This window comes from Girardinichthys multiradiatus, chromosome 3 (assembly GCF_021462225.1).
Source record: "Girardinichthys multiradiatus isolate DD_20200921_A chromosome 3, DD_fGirMul_XY1, whole genome shotgun sequence".
In the NCBI taxonomy this organism is placed as follows: Eukaryota; Metazoa; Chordata; class Actinopteri; order Cyprinodontiformes; family Goodeidae; genus Girardinichthys; species Girardinichthys multiradiatus.
Genome location: NC_061796.1, coordinates 39,314,205 through 39,338,104, shown reverse-complemented (window position 1 = coordinate 39,338,104; position 23,900 = coordinate 39,314,205). Strand labels below are relative to the sequence as shown.

At 40.6% G+C, this 23,900-nt stretch overlaps 1 protein-coding gene across 9 annotated transcripts in view; it reads left to right on the top strand.

Moving 5' to 3' along the window:
- The window catches only part of LOC124865650 (DNA-binding protein SATB1), an 87,433-nt gene extending 63,839 nt beyond the window's left edge, over positions 1 to 23,594 (top strand). For 7 of the 9 annotated variants that reach the window (XM_047360930.1, XM_047360925.1, XM_047360931.1 and 4 more), the window contains 3 exons: positions 17,447 to 17,653; positions 19,596 to 19,646; positions 21,204 to 23,594. In XM_047360930.1, coding sequence (XP_047216886.1) covers positions 17,447 to 17,653; positions 19,596 to 19,646; positions 21,204 to 21,824 — 879 coding nt within the window. In that variant the 3' untranslated portion in view covers positions 21,825 to 23,594. The remainder of the gene's footprint in view (positions 1 to 17,446; positions 17,654 to 19,595; positions 19,647 to 21,203) is intronic. The other 2 variants (XM_047360926.1, XM_047360932.1) reach the window with 1 other exon arrangement.
- The last annotated feature ends 306 nt before the right edge of the window (positions 23,595 to 23,900 follow it).

The following is a 23,900-nucleotide window of genomic DNA, read 5'->3' as shown; positions in this document are numbered from 1 at the left end:
GAGTCTGTAAGCCCTGTGTTTTTACGTGCTGCAAAGTCATTAAAAAGAACCCCGAATCTCGTCAACAACTCAGTGTTTTGATGCTGTTTCTTCATGTTCAACTCAGCAACGTATGAGTGAGGGAGTTAACCCCGAGGAAACTAGTAACTTCGGCCCTGGAGAAAGCGTCTCCCCTGTGTCATCAGACTACGGTCAGGGGACAGAAACAGGAAAGGTTAACAGTACTAACGTTTGATTTAGTGCATCAAACTGTTTCTTTTACATGTTTACTGAATCAGGGAAAAGTTCCCTTTCACGTTTTAACTAACGTTTGATTTCATCTTCATAGACTCCAATGCATTCCCAACGTGCGGTTGGCTCTATTCAATAGAATTCTATGTAGAGGAGACCTTACCATGAGAGTGAATGGAGTTATCAGAACGCTGGTTTGTAGTGTATTAATAAAGTTTGACTGACTGTTTTGTTGACATTCTCTTTAGCACAGCTCCATCTAGTGGATGCATAACGCAACCCCAGTCAAACGTTTGACTGCAGTAGCTTCTATTCTATGCGCCTTATAATCCGGTGCGCCCTATATATGAAAAAAGTTCTAAAATAGACCATTCATTGAAGGTGCGCCTTATAATCCGGTGCGCCTTATAGTGCGGAAAATACGGTAGCTAATATTTCTTGCAAACCAAGTAGTTCTTTACAATATAAATATTCCACACACTGATACTGTGACGATGATAAATATTGTGCCACCGAAGCCCTCTTTGTTGTCTTAATAGTATTCAAAGGAAAACCAGACAAATACAATGTAGCGTCAACATGTGGAGGCTGCTGCAAAAACAAGCCAGTCAGCCATATTGCACATTTGTTTGCAGAGGAAAATCTGTGTTTGTGGCATTTTTATGTGTTCTTATTTGAAGAAATTCCTGTCGAGATGTGCTCATATTTAGAGCTTCAATCTTAACACAACTCCAAAGGATGCAATATGTAGTAGACCTTGTTCAAACCAATACTATGTTTGTCCAGTTGCATGGACTCTTCCTGCCCTCAATCTGATCTAGTGACCAGGATGCTATGGCTTAGGGGGACATGAGAAAGAAAGACAAGGGTGAAGAAAATGTGAGTGAATCGCCATAAATATCTTCATTGCCATATTGAAGAATAACATCTAAGTCAAATGTTTTTCTAATTTTGTTTAGCCCTACTGCTGGTGACTTGTTGCTTAGTGGAAAGATTAGTCATTTTACAATCTGAAAGTTGTGGGTTCGATTCTAGCTTCCTCTTGTCACATGTCAATGTGACCCAAAGCTGCCTACTGATCTGCGTATCGGTGAGTGTGATTGGGGGACTGTGTAGTAAAGGGCTTTGAGTGGTCAGTATGACAAAAAAAGTGCTATATAAATTTAGCCCATTTACTATAAAGTTTAGCCGTGCTTGAAGCCTTCTGTGTAAAACTACTCTAAATGAACTTTGAAATTGACTGTTAAGATACCTTTAACATTGCCGCCTGTGTGGTTTTCTGCAGCATCAAGTCTTCCTTTCTGTTGGTGGCTCCTTCGCACATCGCATGTCTCTCAAATTAAGCAGATCAAAGCAAGCGCACCAAAGCCCCTGGGGGTCAAAAGGCCCGTGACTGTTTATTAATTGATTTATTTATTTATCTCCCGTGCCTGCTTGGTTATTAGGTTGCCATGGGAAACAGGCAAGGCCAGATCGCCTCTATTATTAAAGACACAAATTTCTTGATCTGGAGACCCAGTTGTCTGAATAATTAATTTAGTCAGTGAGTTATCTCACAAATGGTGAGTCCCCCCACCTTCCTCCCCCTGAAATGAGTCTTTCTCTTATTATTTAATGGACAGAGGAATTCCTGGCAGCCTTTATGTGACTGTTTAGCACAGTATCTCACTGAGCATGCTCAGAGCACTTTGTGTCTCTCTTCCCATCTCTCTCACTTACGCCTTACAAGCCACCTCTCACCCCATCTGTCTCCCAACTGCACAGCTCCCTCACTTTTCCTCGGCTCCCTCCTACCCTGCAGTCTAAACTGGGAACCTGCCCTGTCTGTCTGGACTCTTGGTCATCACCTTTAATGCATAGTTTTTTTAATAAATGTCTTTTAGACACTTTAGTTCAGAAGTAATTTCATGGGTTCCTGTACTAATCGGACTAAACACGGTTTGCTTTTCATAGCTTGTCGGCAGAAGTTGGTCTCATTGCTGTGGCAGGTGTAGCATTTTCCCCGTTTTGTCTTCCCTGCAAATGTAAGCTATCTAACCCACTCCCACTGTCTCCACTCCTCCTGACAGACCACACAGGGCTTGTTCTGAGGCCCATTCTCACTAATCTGATCAGGCAGGCAAATACGCCGGGAAAAGCGCTTTAATGATCCCCCTAATTACCTCAAGTCAATACCAACTGTATTATTAGACTCGGGAAAAATATTCCATTAGGGTGCCCCCCGTGGGAGTCCCCCCCGTGCGTGCTGATGTCACGCGCTGCGCGCCCCCTACGCTTGTAATTAATTTTATTTACACACGCAGGAATGCACAAGGTCGCACCTGCAGCCCGGAGCCGCCCGACTCGGCCCGCCTAATCAGATCTGTCATAATTACCATTCTGCATGCTTCTGACACACGCCGGGAAATATTTCAATTTAACTACAGCCACTAGCTCCGGCAGATGCAGTCTGAGAGGGAGAGAGTGTGTGTGTAAATGTGTGTATGAGAGAGTGCAGGGGATTCACATGTGGAGATATTAGGACCTATCCAAGTCCTCATCCTGCTTATGTGCACTTGGTTACACTCACATTATTTTTCCTCCTGACGTATTTCATGATCTCCACATCACTCTTTCTACACTGTTATACTCATCAATACTGCAATCAATCGTGCAATGTATTGTGATGGGATTTTATGTGATGCGCCAACACCCTCTACTAAAATCGAGCTGAAAGTTTTTCTTGGTATGTCTTCTCCAGCTTTGCACATCTACAGACTGAAATGTTTGTCCATTCTTCTTTCAAAGAGCTCATGCTCAGTCAGAATGCATGAAGAGCATATGTGAACAGCAATTTTCAAGCCTTGTCAGATATTTTCTATTGGATTTATACTGTATATAAATATACTTAAATCATTCTATGTTGATACTGGGTCTATGTTTCGTTTGGTTTTCCTGCTGGAACATGAGCCTCCACTCCAGACCGAAGGTGTCTGCAGCCTTTGCTGGGTTTTCTTCCCATATTATCCTTTTTTAACGCCATGCATCTTTACATCAACTCTGACCAGCTTTCTTGTCACTGCCAAAGAAAACCATCCTCACAGCATGATGCTGCTGCCACCATGTTTTAACGTGGGGATGATGTGCTCAGGCTGATCTGCAGACAGTTTCAAAGTATGTAACATTCATTTACTGGATGTTTTCTTTTTGCAACAGTAGCTTTCTTCTTGATTTGTAGAGTGCACTAATAGTTGTCCTGTCGACAGAATTTGGGCCGAATAATGGGCCTCTTGGCTTCTTCTCTAATTATTGCTCTCTTTGTTCACCGTCAGTTCAGATGGACACCATGTTTTGGTAGGTGTGCAGTGATATCATAAGGTGATGGATTAAACTGGGTTGAATTGCATCTATGTAAAAGGTTCAAAGCTTGGGATATTGTTTTAGAAACTAACCCTAGTTTAAACTAAATCCACATCCGTATCCCTGACCCGTCTGCTGTGTTCTTTGGTTTCCATGTTTCTGTTTCTCCACAGATGTTCTCTAACAAACCTCTGAGGCCTTCAAAGAGCATCTAGATTCACACTGAGATTAAACTATACACGGGTAGACTCTATTTACTAAGAGAGCTTTCATTAGGGGTATCAAAGTAAGGGGTGTGGGGTAAAAATGCAGGCAACACTTCTAAGATTTCTTTGTTTATTTAAATAAATTTAAAACCATATATGTTTTTCCTTCCTGCTCACGTTTTTGCCCTACTTTGTGTTGGACGGCAAGCAATCCCGAATAAGTCCTTTAAAGTTTGTGGTTGTAACTGGACAAAATCTGAAAAGGTTTTATGGAGTGTGAAAACTTTTGCGAAGCTTGTATATTTAAAGTGAACAGTTTTAATATATTTTAAAGCAGGGCAAAAAACAAATTCTAAGCTCAAAAAATTACCTTAAAGATGGTTAGTAAATTGTCTGAACAGGTAAACTTATTTTATCTCTGTTTTAGGCTGAATATTTAGTTTGATTAGTATCAGAGGCAGACTTGTAGACCAATTAAATAACTTATTCAACTGACAGAGACAATTTGCAAGTTCTCTGCTATTTCAATCTCTAATTCAATAAGATCAGTCATGATTTATCAGCTTAATTATCCTTTGATATTAGCAATTAAACCCCAGCTTTGAATTAAATCTCAATCAAGCTCTTATAATTGATGGAATCAGAATCTATGTAGGTGCGCTACGTGATTGTGTGTGTGTTTGGAATGGGAGCTGCAGTTTCTGTTTGTCTGCTGTTCATCCTTGCCTTGTTTGTTATCTCGTGCGTGCGCGTTCAGCCTCCATCTGGTTCATCAGTATTGAATAGAAAAGATGATAAACAAGAGGTAAATGTGCAGTGGGAGAGCCGTGTTTGAACACTGTGCAGGCAGTGCTTGTACCCAAATATCAGCCCACCACCAGGCTAAACTGGATTATGGTGCAATTTCAACAATATTAGTATCTGAAACAAAGAGGCATGTGCGCTAAAGCTCCAATGGTGACTCATTTTTCAGCCATTTTGGGCACATGATCCATCTGCATTGCTGTGTTGGACAAAAAAAAACCTTCACTGATATTTTATATAGACTTATTTTAAAGTTGAAACTTACCAACAATGTTGCTTCTCTTATCAGAACTTTGAAACAATCTTTCAGAGGATGTATTTTCTCTGCTAGCTACTGGGGATGAGCTTAACATTAGTCCCGAAACACATATACACTCTGGGAAACTCACAAGTTTTAGTATTGTTTCAGCATGATGTGCAGCTGTGGAGGAAGAAATAAATAAATAAATCTCTTTGCAAACCACACAGATGTTTAATGTACTCCGTTTTGGATGAAATGGTCATTTGCCTTTGGTTATTCTTTCTTTGCTCCATCTGACTCAGTTTGCCTGCTCGAAAATTCCCCAAACGCCTAACTGATTTGGCAGCCATGACGTAAACGGCCACACAGAGCCGGTCCACATTGTTTCTGGGCGCTAACTCTGACACAGAAGGGCCCGGTTTCCTGCACGGTCACGTCTCGCTCCCCTCTTCACAATGTATGTCGTGTTAGCCGTCAATCTGTTAACGCTGACAAGTCGCCTTATTGTATCCTCAGAGGTTGTGACCTCTTTCAGAAAACGTTCACTGTTTGGCTAAGACCTCTCCGTGTCACAGCTCCAACAGAGATTTAGTGTTTGGCATGAAGGATTCAGCCTGAAGCTCGGCTGCTGACTTCCTCACAGAAAGAAAAGAGAAAAGGATGGTGGCACAATCTGGCAACCACAATCTGAAAAGCCAGCACTTTAAAAATGCATTAGGGTTATGTTTAGGTTATGCTATGATAGGAAATGTTTTTTATAGGGGCAAATTTGAAATGATTTGGATGACTCGAAACCAAACCATCTTGAAGGCCTAACCATCATTTATAAAGATGATGTTTTTATCAGTTTGTTCTCAAGTATCTTTTTTATACAACTGAACTGGAATCAGGTGGTGGTTATGAGAAAGTATGCAGAGAATAATAAAACCTCAGTATGCTTTAGAAAGTACTCAAACTTTAACTTTTCTTTTTCCTCCATGACCACGTGACATATTCAGTATTTTGAAGGTCGAAGCTCCTGCTGTAACCTTTAGCCAAGACTCTATTGCACTGACAAAAGTCTCTTCAAAAAAAAGAACTAGTGGTATCTGCTGAGGCTTTCAGTGCCTATTTCTGAAGACGCAGGTTAAAAGAGGTGCATAGAAGTGCCGGTATTAGTTAGTGTTGTCAATGCTGCAAAAACAAAGTTTATTCAAATCGCTTGCAGCTTTTAGAAAAAATAGATGTAAAAAAAAGTTTGTATTTACTAAATAAACAAATACTGCTAGTATTATTATTATTATTTAAGTAATTTAAATTGTATTTATTTAGTTTTTGAATTATTTATAAATTTATTTTTATTATTTATAACTTTATTTGTGTTATTATGATAAAAGTATAATAATTTTATAGTCGTTTGTTCATATTTTCTTTCATATTTTGACTGATTATATATAAATCACTTATTTGATCTTCAGATAATAAAACAAGGCCGACATTTTCTTAATAATCCATTTATCTTGTGTACCCTGTTAGCACTGTTCAGTGTACCTGGGTGGCTGGCGCCTATCTCCAGTATTGGTCCTTGACGTGGTTCACCCTAACCCAGTTACCATACCATCACAAAGCAACATAGAGACACACTGTAGGCAGCCATGCACACAGTCACGCCTACGGCCAGTTTCAAATCTACCCTTATTCTCAGATTCATATTATTGGAATGTGGGAGTAAACCAGAGTACCTGGAGAAAACCCATTGTCACAAGGACAATCTGCAAACTCCACAGAGAAAGACAATAGTGCTAACCAGAGCCAATCTGACCTGAATATAACTAGATCATAGAATAATTAGAACACCTCTTTGTTAATTTTTCATCCAGATTTGACCAGTGTTATTGCTTTTGCATGTTTGCACATCATAGCCATTCCTGTTATTGTCTTATTACAGAGTCTAACTTAGTCGCTCTAAAGTCGCTTGTGAAAATATTTTGCCACTTTTTCATAATTTCCTTAAATCTTGCCTGAATGCCATTGGAAATAAGCTATTGGGTAAAAGAATAAAAATATAAATCTTCTTTGCATTAACAGTGAGTAAATTCTCAGCTGTTCCAGGTCCAAATCTTCTGCATCATTTGGGTTAACAGGGAAAAGCCATGTTAGCTTGGACTTTTTTCAATACCAAATGGAAGAAAGTAAACGTGAATTATTTGGAAAGACAGACATCAAATATCAAGCACCAACATTGCTTTCATGTCTTGTTCTTGTAGTAATACTTTTTTTCTTTGCAGAACCCTATGTTTTATCTGGATTTCTGCACAGCGGAGTAAAGACACTAGTTCTAAAAACATGAACTAAACATTGCAGTCATATCTGCTAATAGAGATTTCTGATCCTGTTTCCTCTGCCCTTCCGTGTCCACAGAATACCAACCATATCTCAAACCATCACTTTCTGTTTGCAGGACGTACTCTGGTCCTGAAATGAGCACTCGGTTACTGCTTATTGTTGCGGGAGATTCACATATGCCCCAGCATCACGAACATCTCGGTAGTCTGCTGTTGTCAGCAGATGGGTGTCCACCGTGGCATAATGCATTTACAGCACAGTACATCCCAGCGTTGTAGGTCGAATGTGGATGTGCAGTTACTGATTTTGCATGCTCAGGGAAGACAAACAGGTTTGAACACACCACGGTATCGGCGGCATTTATCTGCACTGTGTTGTCTGCCAGCGCTGGACTTTTGCCAAGTTCAAGGAGGAGGGAAAGAAAAACAGTAATACATTGTCTCCCCCCCCCCCCCCCCCCCCCCCCCCCCGTTCCCGTTTGAGTCATAGAATAGTTTTGTCTGGCTGCCCCGAAAACCATCTTCTCCTCCAACCAGCCAGTTACAACAATAGTCACAATCATTACTTCTTTATTTATTTCTTTATCATTTTTAATGCATCATCTTAGCCTTTTCTGGTCCCAAGTTTACCCTCAAACTGTTTTCATGAAGCTAAAAATTAGGCATCAGTGGTTGTCATGCAGCCATCCGAGGACAGGGAGGGGGATAAACCTCCAATGGCAAATTGATGGACATCTGTTGGCTTATTTTATTTATTTGTGCGGTGGCCGAGGTCAGCTTGATGGGGCTGATAAGGAGCAAATGAGATTACGGGGAAGATGTCGGTGCAGGCAGTGTGACAGACCACTCTGTCCTTCTTCCCACCATTCCTGTTTTTTTCACAGTAAAGGCTGCTTTTTTTAGAGGTTTTTTAAATGTTGGGGATTTTTGCAGCAGGGGTTTTGTGGTGAATACCTCGGTGGGTGGGTATTTCTGACAGAGCTCTCTTTGGCAGCTTGTGACTCCTGCACTCATATACACGATGCACTTCATTTCATCGCTGGGGGAAATCTTGTGGATAAATTCAGCTATTGTGTACCTAGGAAAAGGTTTTCACCCGAACATGGCAGTTGCTATCTCTGCCAGGACCAGAAGATGTTTCTTTATGGTTCATCGGATCTTCATCTGGCGCAACTTTCACAGTCATAATTTTAAATCACCCCTCTTGATTGCCATTTAGGTATTTAAAAACTGTCAGGTATTTCAAATAAAGATACACCCATTGGTTAATCATATATTTTCCCTTGATCAATTCTAATTGGTGATGTAGGTCAAATATTGAAAAATCAGGATGTTTTTCCCTATTTGTTAAAATAATCAGAACTAAGAACTCCTCTTCATTTTTGGTCTATAAATGCATCAACGAAAAGCATGCACTTTGTTTAGGGTCATACGTTTCCATTTAAAATGTAGGTAATTCCTTCATTTTCTATTGAATTAAAAACTACTGACGCTAGCAAATAACATGCAGCAGGTTTTCCTCTCTTATGTTATAATGATTAAAAATGAAAAAAGAAAACAAAAAAAAACCGAATCATTCAAAACAGGTAAGACAACAAAAACAGTAATTGTAATTGGCCAGGAGAAGCCTGACCTGTGTTCCTTCAAATAAAAATCTAAGTTCTAGGTAGAGCAAAACTGCCCTGGCAGATGTTGGCAACCAGCTTCTTCATGTGGTATGCCTAACATGCCAAGACCGGAAAGTTAAAAAAGTACCAGGTCATAATAATGCAGTGTTGTGTTGTAGTAAATAACGTTTTCTACAGATCTGAAAGAGCTCTGAAGAGTAGTTAATCGTTTAGAGAGTTGTTAAGGATGAGTTTATGTCGTCTACTTGTGCCCATTTCAACCGAAAGGCCCATCGTTTACAAACTGAGGCTTGAGTTTTGTTATTGCAACAAAGGAATTTCAATAGACTACAAAGGCCCCTTGCCAAACTATAGTTAGAGGAAGTATGACAGGTTGTTTTGAGAAAATGTAGCTTGAGGAGATTTGTTGATGTCCACAAATGGATAATTGATGACTTGGACATTAGAAGGACACCAACACTGACTGAAATTCCTGATTAAACATCACTCCTAACTAGGACAAACTAAAACTAGGACTAATACAAACATCCATCTCCACAGACCTACTGTTCAAAACTTGAAGTGTGCATTGTTGAGCTGAATTGGACCATGGCATTGGTTACATAATAAAAATGCCAATGCTTGCTGTACATATCTATTCAAGGGCAGAGTCGCTTAATCTTCGAAGCAAGATATAAAATTTTCCTAAAAGAAAATTTAGATTGGTTGTAAGCGCTATCTATATTTTTTTCCTTACACTCTGAATGTCTTAAGCAGCCAGAAAGAGTGGCCTGATAGACATAAATTGGTCCACATACATATCAGCGATGGGTATGCAAACAAATTAAAATGTAAGGAGTTGACACATCTAGAATAGGCATCTTAAGGGATTAGCGGTGCAATCATCAGTGTATGAATAGTTTTTACACAAAGCTACGTGAGCACCCAACAGTCTAAACAGTAACTGAAGGTCTGCAGACACAAAGGATGCCTAAAAGGGGCTTTGGACAGTTTTACCACTGTTTAACAGAGTTTGATAGGCATCCATTTTTGTGGCACGTGGGATGTCCAGGATGATGAGGCATGCTTTTATGGTCCCAGATACTTACTGGCTCCAACATCAGGCCACATTGTGACCTACATGCAAGCTGTTTGCTTGATATGCCACCTGGCCTTATCCAGACCTAAAATGCAATCTTTATTAAGCCCCATCACTTGCTCCACACATGATTCTATCTCCTGCCTTTGCAGACATGCCAACTTCTTGTCAATTAAATCATTTTCGTACCCATCACAGGTCTGCATGCACACCCATTTACATTAAAATATAGGTCACTAATAGATCTGATCACACATTTTTGATGAACTAAAAAGCTGTTTCTCATGGGGCAAAAATGGACCTTATACACATAAAGCAGAAACTGAGAATTGGAGACCTTTGACACCTTCACCTTATTAATAGCTTAGTTCTTGGTTTTTGCTCTTGGCAGTTTTCTGAACTGTGCTTCTCAGACATTATTCACTGAATAATGTGGTTTATTATAGTGTGGTCTCACAGCTCACTTACTAAAAGTAAGCATCTTCTGTTTCCCATACAAATGCAGGTCATCTGTCAAAGATAATATTTCTTCCTATCAGTCACAGCAAGTTCCTCAAGTCTTCTAGTTCCTGTCTTCGTGCTGTTTTCTGAACAGGATGGTTAATCTGTCACATGGGAAAATCTGTGTGCTGTTTGAATTTCCCTGTAGGTCGACAACCAGGCCTGTTCTGAACTCCATTTTCTATTTATTCATAGAGAGCCCTTAATGATCTACAACAAATCACAGAGAACACTGCATTGAAGAGCCCTAGATTTTTGTTTTCTGGAACGTACGTGAACACTTGAGCGGCGGGGGCAGCGAGCGCCGTGATCCAATCAAGAGCGGTCGGTGCTCGTCAGCCGCAGTGGAGAGGTTCAACAAATTACATTAAACAATAAAGGAGGAAACAGATTTGCAACACTGTGGTGATATCACAAGTGTGCAGGAATGTTAAACTTAGAATCATGTTAATGCTGTGAGGTTTATAAAAATATACGTACAGTATAGTTGAGCAGTTTGGGTCAGATGATTCCATACCCTCACCATGAGCCTGACTGTCAAATTAATTATGGTCTTTTTTCATGGTGAGCTGATTAAACATCTTAAAACCTCAGGGATGATCTCAATAAGAAACACCATGGTGCTCATCTATTGTGGATTTTCTCTAATTTAGACAGGTTAAAAATTGTACACACAGGCTAATCCATAACTCCCATGCTTTCTGTAGCTATCAAGAAGGTTCAGGAATAATTGTGGCTGGATATTTGACCACTCTGAGTTGGTAGAGTTCATTTAATTAGTTGGTTTCCTGGAATTGATTGCTTTTTAAGCATATTTTCAGTATGTGTGATAATGGATCTTTGGATAAATCCAGAATAGTGTTGACCTGCTTTCAGTCAGTTTTAAATCCACTTTTAGCGCGTCTTTGGAAACATCCTATTGGAACACCCATTTTTGTCCAAGTTTTAACCACTTAGCTGTTGATTCAAGGTAAAGTTGAAGAATTTGAAGGTAGTCTGCTTTCTTTAATATTCCATCCAGTTTGTGCAGTGCAACAGTACTACAGACCCACAGCATGATGCCGCCACCACCACCTTGAATACTTCTCCAAACACTCTTCTTGTTATTGCTGCCAAATAGCTCAAGCTTTGTGTCAACTGACTGTAAAATAGATCTTCAGATGTTTGGCTTATCCATGTTGGCTTCTGCAAATTTGGGCTGTCGAGGTGCATATTTTGGAGCAGGGCGTTCTTTCTTGGTCAGCACCCTCTTGGTTCACGTGGATGTAAATTTGGGTTTACTGTGGACACCGACACTGGTGCTCCAGTGGTTTCCAGTTCATGCAAAATTGAGTCTTTGTGAATCCTGTATTGCTCCAGGACTAAACAGTTTTCCTTTTTATGAGGACGACTGTTTGGGTGTTTTTCCTGACTTCAGCAAAGTGGTGGCACATCTAAAAGATATAGAGCTATTGGAACTGATGGTTTTGGAATCTGCAGTTGTTCAGAATGACTTTTCCAACAAGTAGAAATTTGCAATTCTCCTTTTTAGATCTTCATTGAGCTCTTTGGACTTTTGCTATTGTTCAGTTACCTGAGTCTTTAAAGAGTTCTCTCATCATAGGAAAAGACAAACTATCAGAGGCAATGGATCATGATCACCAACCAGAAGTTAAAGGGCTTTGTCCTTCTCAAACAAAAACATTCAACAAACGTCTTAAGATTTTAAGTAAGAATAGTTTAATACACCATCAAATCCCAGAATTATAATATGTGTGAGCGTATGTCAACTTCCGGCAATCGCCAATATTATAGTATATACCTTATTAATTTAACTACAGTATATGTTTGAAAGGAAATTCTAAATCTTCCTCCATTTGTTTTTGACAGCTTACAGACCAACGTAGGACATGCTAACTCCTCTTGCTCTCCGTGTGCATCTTTTTTCCCCGTTTCGCTGCCTCTGCCTGGCCTGTGGAAGCAATGCAATTAGACAAACACAAACAAAGCTCTTGAAACTGCCATGAAACTGGAAAATGCTGACTGTCCACTGTCCTCAGTGCTGGCTGGGAGCAGAGTTAACCACTGCTTGGCATGCACTTGGCATAAAACTAAAATGTTTAGTAAAATCTCTTCTTGTGGCGCATGATTTTTTTCTTTAAATGCTGAACGCCTGCCTCAGAACTGGCAGAAAAGTAAAAAAAAAAAAAAGTCAAATACATGCAAAAAAATACCATTCATACTTGTGAACTAATAAACTCAGTAGTTTATTTAATCAAATGGACTTCCTGGCATTGAAATGGAGTTCACGTCGTGCCTTTGTTTGATTGGCTCTGCTGCTTTGGGTCTAATCCTGCTGGTTCTGGGAGTGTTTGAGTTGGATTACTCCATCGCTGGGCTGGGGTACTGTTTCTCTGGCTTTGACAAGATGCTGTGCGGTGGTGTGTGTGTGTAGGTGTGTGTGTGTTCTCCAACACCGAATCAGCTGAAACCACAGACAGCCCGACTGGAGCGCCGTCCAAATCCCCCTGCATGCAAATTAAAAACGCAACAATAAACGTGGCAAAGGAACAAGGTGGGCATGCAGGCTTTATGGCCCCCTCTGCCCACCCTCCCCCCCACCACCCACCTCTCTTTTTCTCTGTCTCCTCCATCCTTCTCAGCTCTTTATATCTCTCCTGCTCTCCCCTTCCTCCAGAAGCCCTCCTGGGTTTGATGTGGCTTATGGGAGGAGTTGGAACGAGGGACAACCAAACTGCTGAGTTATCTCCGGCGTGCAGCGTGGCGGCGTGGCTCTGCCCTCGGTGCGTGTCTTCATGTGTGTTGCCGTGTTAGTGTGCGGACCAGCAGCCCGGTGTAATCCCATGGAAATGAAAGGTGCTGCCGCGCACTGGCCGGGAGATTACAGCGCCGCTCTGTCTGTCTGCCAGGACACACTCCCAGGCTGAGAGAGAACCCCTCTACAACACAAACACGCTCTCACACACAGAGCCCTACCCTCCTTCCTCCCTCATCCTCCCTCGTTCTTTTACACCTCTCCCGCCGCTTTGACAGAGGTCTGATATTTCCATTTCACTCTTACTCACACACTCATGCTGTTCAAGTTGAGGTCATCATGTCTGACCACGTCACCGAGCCTCTGAAGAGTCCTTCTGTTTCTGCAGCTGGGAATTTGCAGTTTATATTCAGCTCCATGTTGAAACGCTTTTATAACTCGAACCATTGTTAGAAATGTATGTTTGTATTTGTAGTCTTGTTTGGATGCGCATCGCTGTGTAAGAACACATGGATCTGCATTTCCATTTCTCGGGGTCAACAGATGTATAATATCCACTCAATAGTAATAATTATATAAGAATAATAATAATTATTATTATTTTTAGTATTATTACTATTAGAAAATCCTGTATATATATATATATATATATATATATATATATATATATATATATATATATATATATTTGTTTTGTTTTTTTATATAGGGGTGTACTTTGCAACATTGCAAATAGAAATAGAATATACAGTTTTATTGTTTTATTTTACTGTAGAAACATAACCTTTACATATCATTAATATATTTGACATAAGTGTGAAAGAAGTCAGTTCATTTCTTTAAATATAGTTTATAATGGATACTTTAAAGAAGTAAAGAACAAGGTACCTAAACAGCTAAATCCTGGTCCCAATCACTTTAAGGCAGATTTAAAAATATTCTTTTTCCATAAAAAAGCTCAGTGATGCAACACGATTCGGTAGCAGAAACACACTGTTGATATTATTGTTTTGCTTTGGTTGGTGAAGAAATGGCCTATGGATGATAAAATCAGCCAGGTCAGTGAAATGGTTTCCAAGTCTAGTCTTTCCTTAATAAACCTTGAAGACTCTAGCAAGCACAGCACATCCTTAGATAATGTTTAGAGAAGTAAAACCAACATCATGGAACCAGAGAGAACCAGCTTCACTGCTGGTTATAATGAGAAATGCTCATGCAGCTGCTACTTCACGCCTACTCTCCAACTCGGCAGCTTAGATGCATAACAGAAGTGGAGTTACTCCAATCCAACACCCAGCCAGACCTGTTCAAAGGCCAAAGCTGCCTTTCCACAGGTCTGACTTGAAAGTCTTGTCAAAGAGCTACGGGCTCTAGAGATGTTTTTTGCCATCTTTGTATCTGCCTTTGTAGTTTTGCACTTTGCACTTGGTCCTCAATTTTCCCACTGAGGGACAATAAAGATTATTTCTATTCTATAAGTAAATGTCACTAATTCCTGCACACTGAGATTTGAATGATGTGAAGGTGGTGTATATATATATATATATATATATATATATATATATATATATATATAGGGCTGCACGGTGGCGCAGTTGGTAGCAGGGCAAGGCAACAGTGGGTTCTCACCAGGTACTCTGGCTTCCTCCCACAGTCCAAAGACATGCCTGTTAGGTTAATTGGTCACTCTAAATTGCCCTTAGGTGTATGAATGAGTGTGTGCATGGTTGTTTGTGTGTTGCCCTGCGATGGACTGGCGACTTGTCCAGGGTGTACCCTGCCTCTCGCCCATAGACTGCTGGTGATAGGTACCAGCTCCCCCGCGACCCACTATGGAATAAGCGGTAGAAAATGACTGACTATATATATATACAGGGGTTGGACAATGAAACTGAAACACCTGTCATTTTAGTGTGGGAGGTTTCATGGCTAAATTGGACCAGCCTGGTAACCAGTCATCATTGATTGCACATTGCACCAGTAAGAGCAGAGTGTGAAGGTTCAATTAGCAAGGTAAAAGCACAGTTTTACTCAAAATATTGAAATGCACACAACATTATGGGTGACATACCAGAGTTCAAAAGAGGACAAATTGTTGGTGCACGTCTTCCTGGCGCATCTGTGACCAAGATAGCAAGTCTTTGTGATGTATCAAGAGCCACGGTATCCAGGGTAATGTCAACATACCACCAAGAAGGACGAACCACATCCAACAAGATTAATTGTGGACGCAAGAGGAAGCTGTCTGAAAGGGATGTTCGGGTGCTAACCCAGATTGTATCCAAAAAACATAAAACCACGGCCTCCCAAATCACAGCAGAATTAGATGTGCACCTCAACTCTCTTGTTTCCACCAGAACTGTCCGTCGGGAGCTCCACAGGGTCAATATACACATCCGGGCTGCTATAGCCAAACCTTTGGTCACTCATGCCAATGCCAAACGTCGGTTTCAATGGTGCAAGGAGCGCAAATCTTGGGCTGTGGACAATGTGAAACATGTATTGTTCTCTGATGAGTCCACCTTTACTGTTTTCCTCACATCCGGGAGAGTTACTGTGTGGAGATGCCCCAAAGAAGCGTACCACCCAGACTGTTGCATGCCCAGAGTGAAGCATGGGGGTGGATCAGTGATGGTTTGGGCTGCCATATCATGGCATTCCCTTGGCCCAATACTTGTGCTAGATGGGTGTGTCACTGCCAAATACTACCGAACCATTCTTGAGGACCATGTGCATCCAATGGTTCAAACATTGTATCCTGAAGGCAGTGCCATGTATCAGGATGACAATGCACCAATACACACAGCAAGACTGGTGAAAGATTGGTTTGATGAACATGAAAGTGAAGTTGAACATCTCCCATGGCCTGCACAGTCACCAGATCTAAATATTATTGAGCCACATTGGGGTGTTTTGGAGGAGCGAGTCAGGAAACGTTTTCCTCCACCAGTATCACGTAGTGACCTGGCCACTATCCTGCAAGAAGAATGGCTTAAAATCCCTCTGACCACTGTGCAGGACTTGTATATGTCATTCCCAAGACGAATTGACGCTGTATTGGCTGCAAAAGGAGGCGCTACACCATACTAATAAATTATTGTGGTCCAAAACCAGGTGTTTCATTTTCATTGTCCAACCCATGTACATATATATAATTGCTGATAAATGTCTTTCCATTTTCTGATATTGATTCACAGGGTATTTTGTTGTATTGTAGCAGGCCTCACCTCTAGTTTTGTTCGGTAAAGGCTCAAGAACTTCCTCAGACTTGTTAACTGCAGTGTTTTTAAATGTCCAAAGTGACAGAGTTGTGTAGAAGTATTTACAACTTGGATTTAAATGTCTAATTTGGTCTAATCGGAAAATATCCTAATGTTCCTTTTTTATTTTTTTTATTTACTAAGTTCAAAGCTTTCTGATGAATCCATTTATTTAGATCTACATAGTTAAAATGAATCACCAGACTATTAAAAAAAACATTGGTCTGTTCTAAAAAATCTCAGTTCTATTTGTTTATTTATGTTCTTTTTCTTCAATAATATGTAATATAATAATATTTACAGGCACTTTTTTTCTAAACTAAGAGCGTTTTTTTGCCCTGCGATGGACTGGCGACCTGTCCAGGGTGTACCCTGCCTCTCGCCCATAGACTGCTGGAGATAGGCACCAGCTCCCCCGTAACCCACTATGGAATAAGCGGTAGAAAATGACTGACTGACTGACTGTTTTTCTAAACTAAGAGCGTTTTTTTGCTATTTCATTAAGTGCTATTATAACGCTACAGTTTAAAGTAATTTCGTTCAAATCAAGCCACAAATCAACTAACTCATTGTGTTTTATTTGATAAACTAAATCGGTTTTCACTGTGATCACAGTCTCTGAGCTCAGTGTTTCGTGGCCCTCTGCTGGAGCGTCTCAAACACACGAGTCACTTGTCTCCTCCTCAGTGTGCAGCTCAGAATGAGAGCATGTGCTTCTTGTCACATTAAATTGTTCCTTCCTGCTGTGCTGCTTGACCTCCAGTCACTCAAGTCTTCATCTTCAGCTGCAGAAGATAAACACACAAACTGCAGATGCAGTGTGTGTGTGTTTGTTAGTGTATTCTATTCCGTGCTGCAAACAGTTTCTGTGAAACACCTTTTATGATTTGTTTTGGTTAATGAAAGAAGTCTTTGCTTGAATCTTAGGGTTTTTCAAGGTTTGCTATGTCTGAGTAACTGAGTATGCCTGATCCTAATAAAATTTTAACTTTGCTCTAATTTTCTGGGTTTGAGAGTCTATAATTTTATAAATTACTGACCAATACTCTCCCTCTCTTTGATTCATTTATTTCTTTAAGGGCTGGCTCTGTGAGCTGCTGCGTTGGAAAGAGGATCCGTCTCCAGAGAACCGGACACTTTGGGAAAACCTGTCCATGATCCGTCGGTTCCTGAGCCTCTCGCAGGCCGAGCGCGACGCCATCTACGAGCAGGAGAGCAGCGCCGGGCAGCAGCACCACAACGAGCGGCCGTCGCACCTCATACACGTTTCCACCGACCAGCTTCAGGTAAGCGGGATGTTGAATCAGATCTTTATACAAACTGAGCAGCTACCGGGCTTATTGTTCCTGCTTAATTATTAAAGTCGTAGTCTAAAAAGTACACACTCTTTAAATCCTAGGGCTTTACATCTCAGGGCATAATACAGTTCAGAAATGTTTTCATTTCATCTTAAATTGAAAAGAAATAAACAACAGAATACACACTGTTGCCATTTATTAAGACAAAGACAGAATTGAACAACTGTGGGTGAATAATTAAGTATTTTCATTTTTGGTTGTGTGGGATGTAAGATTGAAAGTGGCAACCTGGTGGTTCTTATTATGTTTTTGACTAACTGGTCATCAGCAGGTGCAACTGCCTCTTTAAAACCCAGAGTTTTCCAGGTGCATGTTAACAAAATGCCAAGATGGAAAGAAGTCAGCAATGACTTTAAAAAAGCAGCCAGTGCTGACCATCAATCTGGAAAGTGTTATGAAGGCATTTACAGACAATCTGACGTTGATCATTTTTCAGTGAGATTGAATATTCACAAGTGGAAAACATTTAGGACAGCTGCCAGTCTTCCCAGAAGTCTACGTCTCAGTAAATCCACCCCAAGCTGAGAGAGTGCAATACACAGGGAAATGGTATGATGAAAAAAAGCGAAGAGCTCCATGTCTCTTTAAGTCTTGAAGTTCATGAAAGGACAATTGAAAAAAACGCTTGGAAGGGTTGCTGTCAGACAGCCTTTTTTCCATAAAAAGAAAATTTGTGCACAAAGTTTTATCTAAATAAGCATCAAGACTTCTGAAACAATGTTGTTTGTACAGATCATATTGAAGCATAGATGTGGCCATAATGCACATTGCCATGTTTAAAGAAGACCAAAAATGGTGCAAAAGTGCCTATTAACACAAACACTTCATAGCTGTCTAGCATGGCAGTGGAGCGTTGATGATTTGGGCTTATGCTGCACCCACACAACCTGAGCACCCTGAACATATTGAGCTGATCATGAACTTTTATATATACCAAAATATTCTAGAGTCAAATGTGTATTTAGAAGGGCCATTGCTGGGTGCTTCCTATCCTGGCATTGAGCATCGCCTGGCTGCTATGTCCCCTCATAAATACAAAGGAAACCATAGGGGTGTACTTAATTTTTCACAGGTTTTATACTTTGGCTCGTCTTTGGCTTTGTTTATTAAATGACTCTGAAGAATCTGTTCTGGTTTTTGTACATTTAAGGTTAGATGGAAATAATTTTAGAACCTGGTAAAGCCCTGACCTTTTTCATTACACACTGATGTTACAGACTACAGGGGGTGTACTTTCTTCCCACAACTTTATAGCTGGAATTGAACAAAACATTAAAATAGAAGTTTGTCATTTTTCTTCCTTATGCTGATTTTTCATATATTTTTATATTTAAACCAGAGTGCTTTATAGAAGTTTTTATCACTTTTATTGCACACTTTAGTTGCTAAATAAGTCATCTGATAGGAGAGAGAATAATCAGCGCTTAAACTGCTTTGGAACTGAATCGTGAATAAATCTGTAAACACTCCTTTTGAGACACAGAACTAGACTCTCTTGATAATCTGCTTATGAGATTCTAAAAGTTGGAGTCAAAAACAAGTGAAACACACAATTTTTCTCATTTAATGTATTTTCAGCTAATATTCCAGGAAAATAAATAAACAACGCTTAAGAGTCATAATGAACATTTGTAAATTAGAACCACTGCAGCACTTCAAAGTTCCTACTTTTCACAGGAAGCTGTTTTCAAAGATATCATTAGGCTGAACTTAGTTAACAGAGCTGCTTTATACGAGACATCTGGCGTATGAATAACAAATAACACAAAGCCTCAGTTAATGGTAGAAACATCTTAATGAAGCACAATAATACTCCTATTAAAAGTCCGTGCCACAGCTGACTGCTTGATTTGTTTTTTTGGTTCCTTAGATACACGGCCAGTTGTTTCACAAAGACTCTCATTTACTGGATATAAATAAGGTAATATGATTTCTTTTAGCTCAGATATGGAATGAGGGAGTTTTTATGCGGACTTTGCATGCAAACAGAAATGATTGTAGATGGATAAAATTAGATTATTTCTGACTTAATGGTGCAGCTCCTTACTGTCCATAAAAAACAGGGTTTAAATATTTTCTGCCGGTCCTTCACTAACACGACACATCAGCCAAATTAACTCCCATTTGCTCAACAAGAGTTACCGGAGCTCAGTATATTGGTACAGTAAAATCACATCTCTGGGTGCATTTATGCAGCTGGCAAGCTGAGTCTCTGCAAAGTGCTGTTTTGCAAACTTGATTATGAAACACCTATCGACAGCGTCTGACTCAGAAATGAAAACACAAGAGCAGCCATTTTGCGGGGTCAACAAGGACCACGAGTTGCCCACTCGCTCCCTCTCCAGCCACACAATGAGACGTTTTACGAGTAATGTGTCATGTGTTTACACTGATGGGACTCCAACCGAAGTGAAAGCCAAAGATGGCAGCAGATCATCCGGACCATTGCAACGTGAATTGTGCACAGGAAGGGGTTTGTTGCTGGTTGTCACTGGAGGCTGATAAGCGGCTGAGAACAGAGCTAAAACACTGGTTTTTGTTATGCTGTTTGTGTGTTTTGACTTCCTGAGCGTCCCTACCAGGGTTATGTTGTTGTCTTTACCCTTACAATGAGACTTACAGTGAACCAGTGGATAGGTTAGTGAGAGTTTCCTGCTAAGTTGGTTTAAATCCAGATTTCAAAACTGGAGGGGTATTTTAGAATTGAGATACTTATTTGAAGGTTCAAAGAAGCTAAACTCTGACCTGCAGCAGATAACTCTTTTTTTCAGTATAAATCCAGTTGGCTGAGAATGACCAAAATCGAATCACCTTAAACAACTCCTATCTCCGACACAATGTAGGAGTTTATGCAAACACTACTGAGAATTGGACTGGTGTTTACACAGAAATATATGATCATTTGTACAGGAAGTGGAGTTAGAAGGTTATCCGCCTCCAATGATCTTCTAGTGTGAGAGACGCCCTCACATGGAAACCAGTCAGGTTAATTATCTGATTCAAAAGTAAAGTTGTGTAAAAAATAAAAAAATATTTTAGCGGTTTAATTAATTCTATTTTATGATTTTCAACCTGCTTTATTTTTCACTCTGACAGGAAACGCTTGTTCCATTTTGACTGTGTTTGACACAGGAAGATCATTAGTGGCGCACCGCCTCCTGCCTCCATTTACCATGTAACTAATCATTGGCTTTTAGTAAACAGCCAGCCAATATAAACATCGGATGGTTAAAAGGTTTGTGATCACAAACTGGGATTTAAAAGATTTAAATCTTACATAATCCAGTCCAGACTTTTAAGCAGCAAAGATTTTAACGGTTTGTTACATTGCAATTGTTTTATACTTAAATGTTTATAATGTTCAAAAAACTGAGGCAAAAATCTAGAAAATTGAGAAATATGGAATTCCGAAATGGAGATGCCCCAAGATTGTAGGAAGCCTGACATCCTCTTCTCTTTTTTATTTTTCTCATTCCAGGCTCAACTGCCTCAGACTCAACAGCAGCTCCAGCCTTCCTTGTCCCTCCACCCCTCCCAGCCTCTTTTATCCCAACAGCCCTTGCAGCAACAGCAGAGCAACGCTGGCCCCCGACTGCCGCCCCGTCAGCCATCCACCGCCTCCCCGGCCGAGACGGAGGACGAAGGCAGCCGCAGCGCCAAGTCCCGCTGCAGTGGAGGGAAGATCTCCCTGGAATCTCTGGGAATCCTGCAGAGCTTCATCCAGGACGTGGGCCTGTACCCGGACGAGGAGGCCATCCACACCCTGTCGGCCCAGCTGGACCTGCCCAAGCTCACCATCATCAAGTTCTTCCAGAACCAGCGATTTTACGTCAATCACTCGAACAAGGCAACAAAGGACCCCAGCGCTAACAACACCACCAACTGCGGTAGCACGCCAGCGAACACCAGCAGCAGCAGCAGCAGCAGGAGCAGCCCCGCCTTCGAGGAGGAGCTGACGGACCTCAGGGAGAGCGGAGAGCTGCTGAAGGAGCTGGACGAGAGCACGCAGACTACCGCTACAATCTTCTCCATTAAGATGGAGGAGCACCTGGGCCGGGGCACCGAGGTCCAGTCTGAGTCCGAACACGAGGTCAAGTAGGACTCCAATGGGACCCAGACAGACCCCACAGACTGATGACCGTGCTGATAATAACGCTCGTCCACACACTGAACACGAGGAGTTGCCGCGATTTCGTCCGGACCAATGAGACACGGAGATATGGAAACATGTGATCACACACTGGAAAGCCCATCTCAGACTATGTACAACCAGTACTACTTTTTGGATTTTGTAAAACTTGTAATAATCACTGTAAAGACTGAAGCATCATTTTAATAACCTGCACAAAAGAAAAAAAAGTTATTGTAATTATGTTGCCGTGGATATTTGCTGGCTGCACTCGATGTACGTCGTTTTACACTGACTTCTCTTTTTGAGCTACTGATTATATTCAGAAAGGAAAAAAAAAAGTTCCCCAGGAGTTCGATAGGTGTTTACGTATGTAAAAAAAATTTTTTAAGCAAATGAAATCAAGAGCCAAGTGGTTGTCAAGGCCTTAATCATGAGGTATGAAGTCTGGGGCCTGCTGGAGGATAAGTTATTCTTTTACAAAAGATCGTAATGTGATTCTGGATCACGGCAATCACCCAGAGCCCAGGTGCATCTCCGAGAAGAGCTCAATCTGTACTTATTATCTGTTAGGGAAGAATTATAAATATATATAGACATTATATTGTAACTGTAAAAAAAAGTACAGTCTTAAAGAAACTATGCCAACAAATGCCTTGTACTATACGGCACTGCCGATGTTAGATTATTTTGCAAAACCTTCGTCACTGTAACTTGTGAAATGCCACACAGTTAGAAATGTGAATGGATGAAATGTTCTGTTGTCAAACGTTATTTATTTGCGGTTCATGCAGTGTTTCTGATGTAATTATTACAGTTTTTATTTTGAAACTTTGTCACTTTCCCCCTTTTTTTTTTTTTACAAAAATCTCCACCAGTTTTGTTACTATTTATAAGTGTACTCCAATGGGCAGTATAAACAAAAAGTGTCTTAAACAGAGAAGCGTGCTTTAAAGGTTGCCTATAAAGTGCTGTCCGTCGAGCAAATCATGCTACAAGCTTCACTATTATTGTTGTATGCAATTTTTACTATCATGCAAATAAGCTTAGGTGGAACGACTAACCTGTTGGCGAGTTTAGAAAGAGAGTTAAAAAGAAAAAAACATATGCAATCCGTGTGAGGTCTGATGTCTGCGACGCGTCTTCCTATGGTCAACGATCTGATTGGGAAAGCTCTGGCTGTGTAAAGATCCTGTACAATAAGTGTTTCCTTTTTTTAAAGCTTTCATTTCAACAAGGACACCGGTTATTTTGTTACAAACTGACTGACTGTTTTGTAAGTGTTTCTCGGTTCGTCTCTGCAGAGATGTGCTAACTAGAAGTGGTTATTAATTGTTAATTACACAATTAAAGTGTTTGTATTGTTACACAGATTTCTTGGCATTAACTTGACCAGACTCTTTCGCCCTCTGAGGGTTTTTTATTTTCTCTTCTTCTCTGGAAACAAAACATAAGACAATGTGAATTGTTTTTAAAAGCCCGCTCAGCTGGGAACACCTGCTGTTTGTAATAACTGTAAATATCACATGGTATGGATCATTGATTGTTTATTAATGTAAATATATTGGACGTTTGTGTAAGAGCTCAACGTACAAGATCTGAATTTTCTGTTGTGCCTCTTCCTCTCAGAGCGACTGTACCTGGGCTCCTTCGAAATGCTGAGTGTATCTGAAGCACCTGTGAAATCTGAAATAAATAAAAACATAAGGTGTGAACACCTGGGAGTTAACATCAAAAGCAGCGCACGTGTCCTGACCTCACTAAGAGGGAATTCCCCTCACCTTCTCTCACTGGGGGAAACGTGCCAGCTTGTCCTTAAGGAGCCATATTGCTGCCATATTCTGCTCTGTAAAACGCAAAGTGGAACATGGTTTTTGTTGGGTGGATAAGGAACACAACCAAAAAATCTATGAGCTGTCAGAGGTGATGATCTGAGGGGACACAAAGCACATTAAGAGGTGAAAACAAGATTGAAATATTGAAGCGGCGTTGATTTTTCCAGATTTTTAATTCGCTCGCTGACAGAGGTGCCAACAACCATCAGCA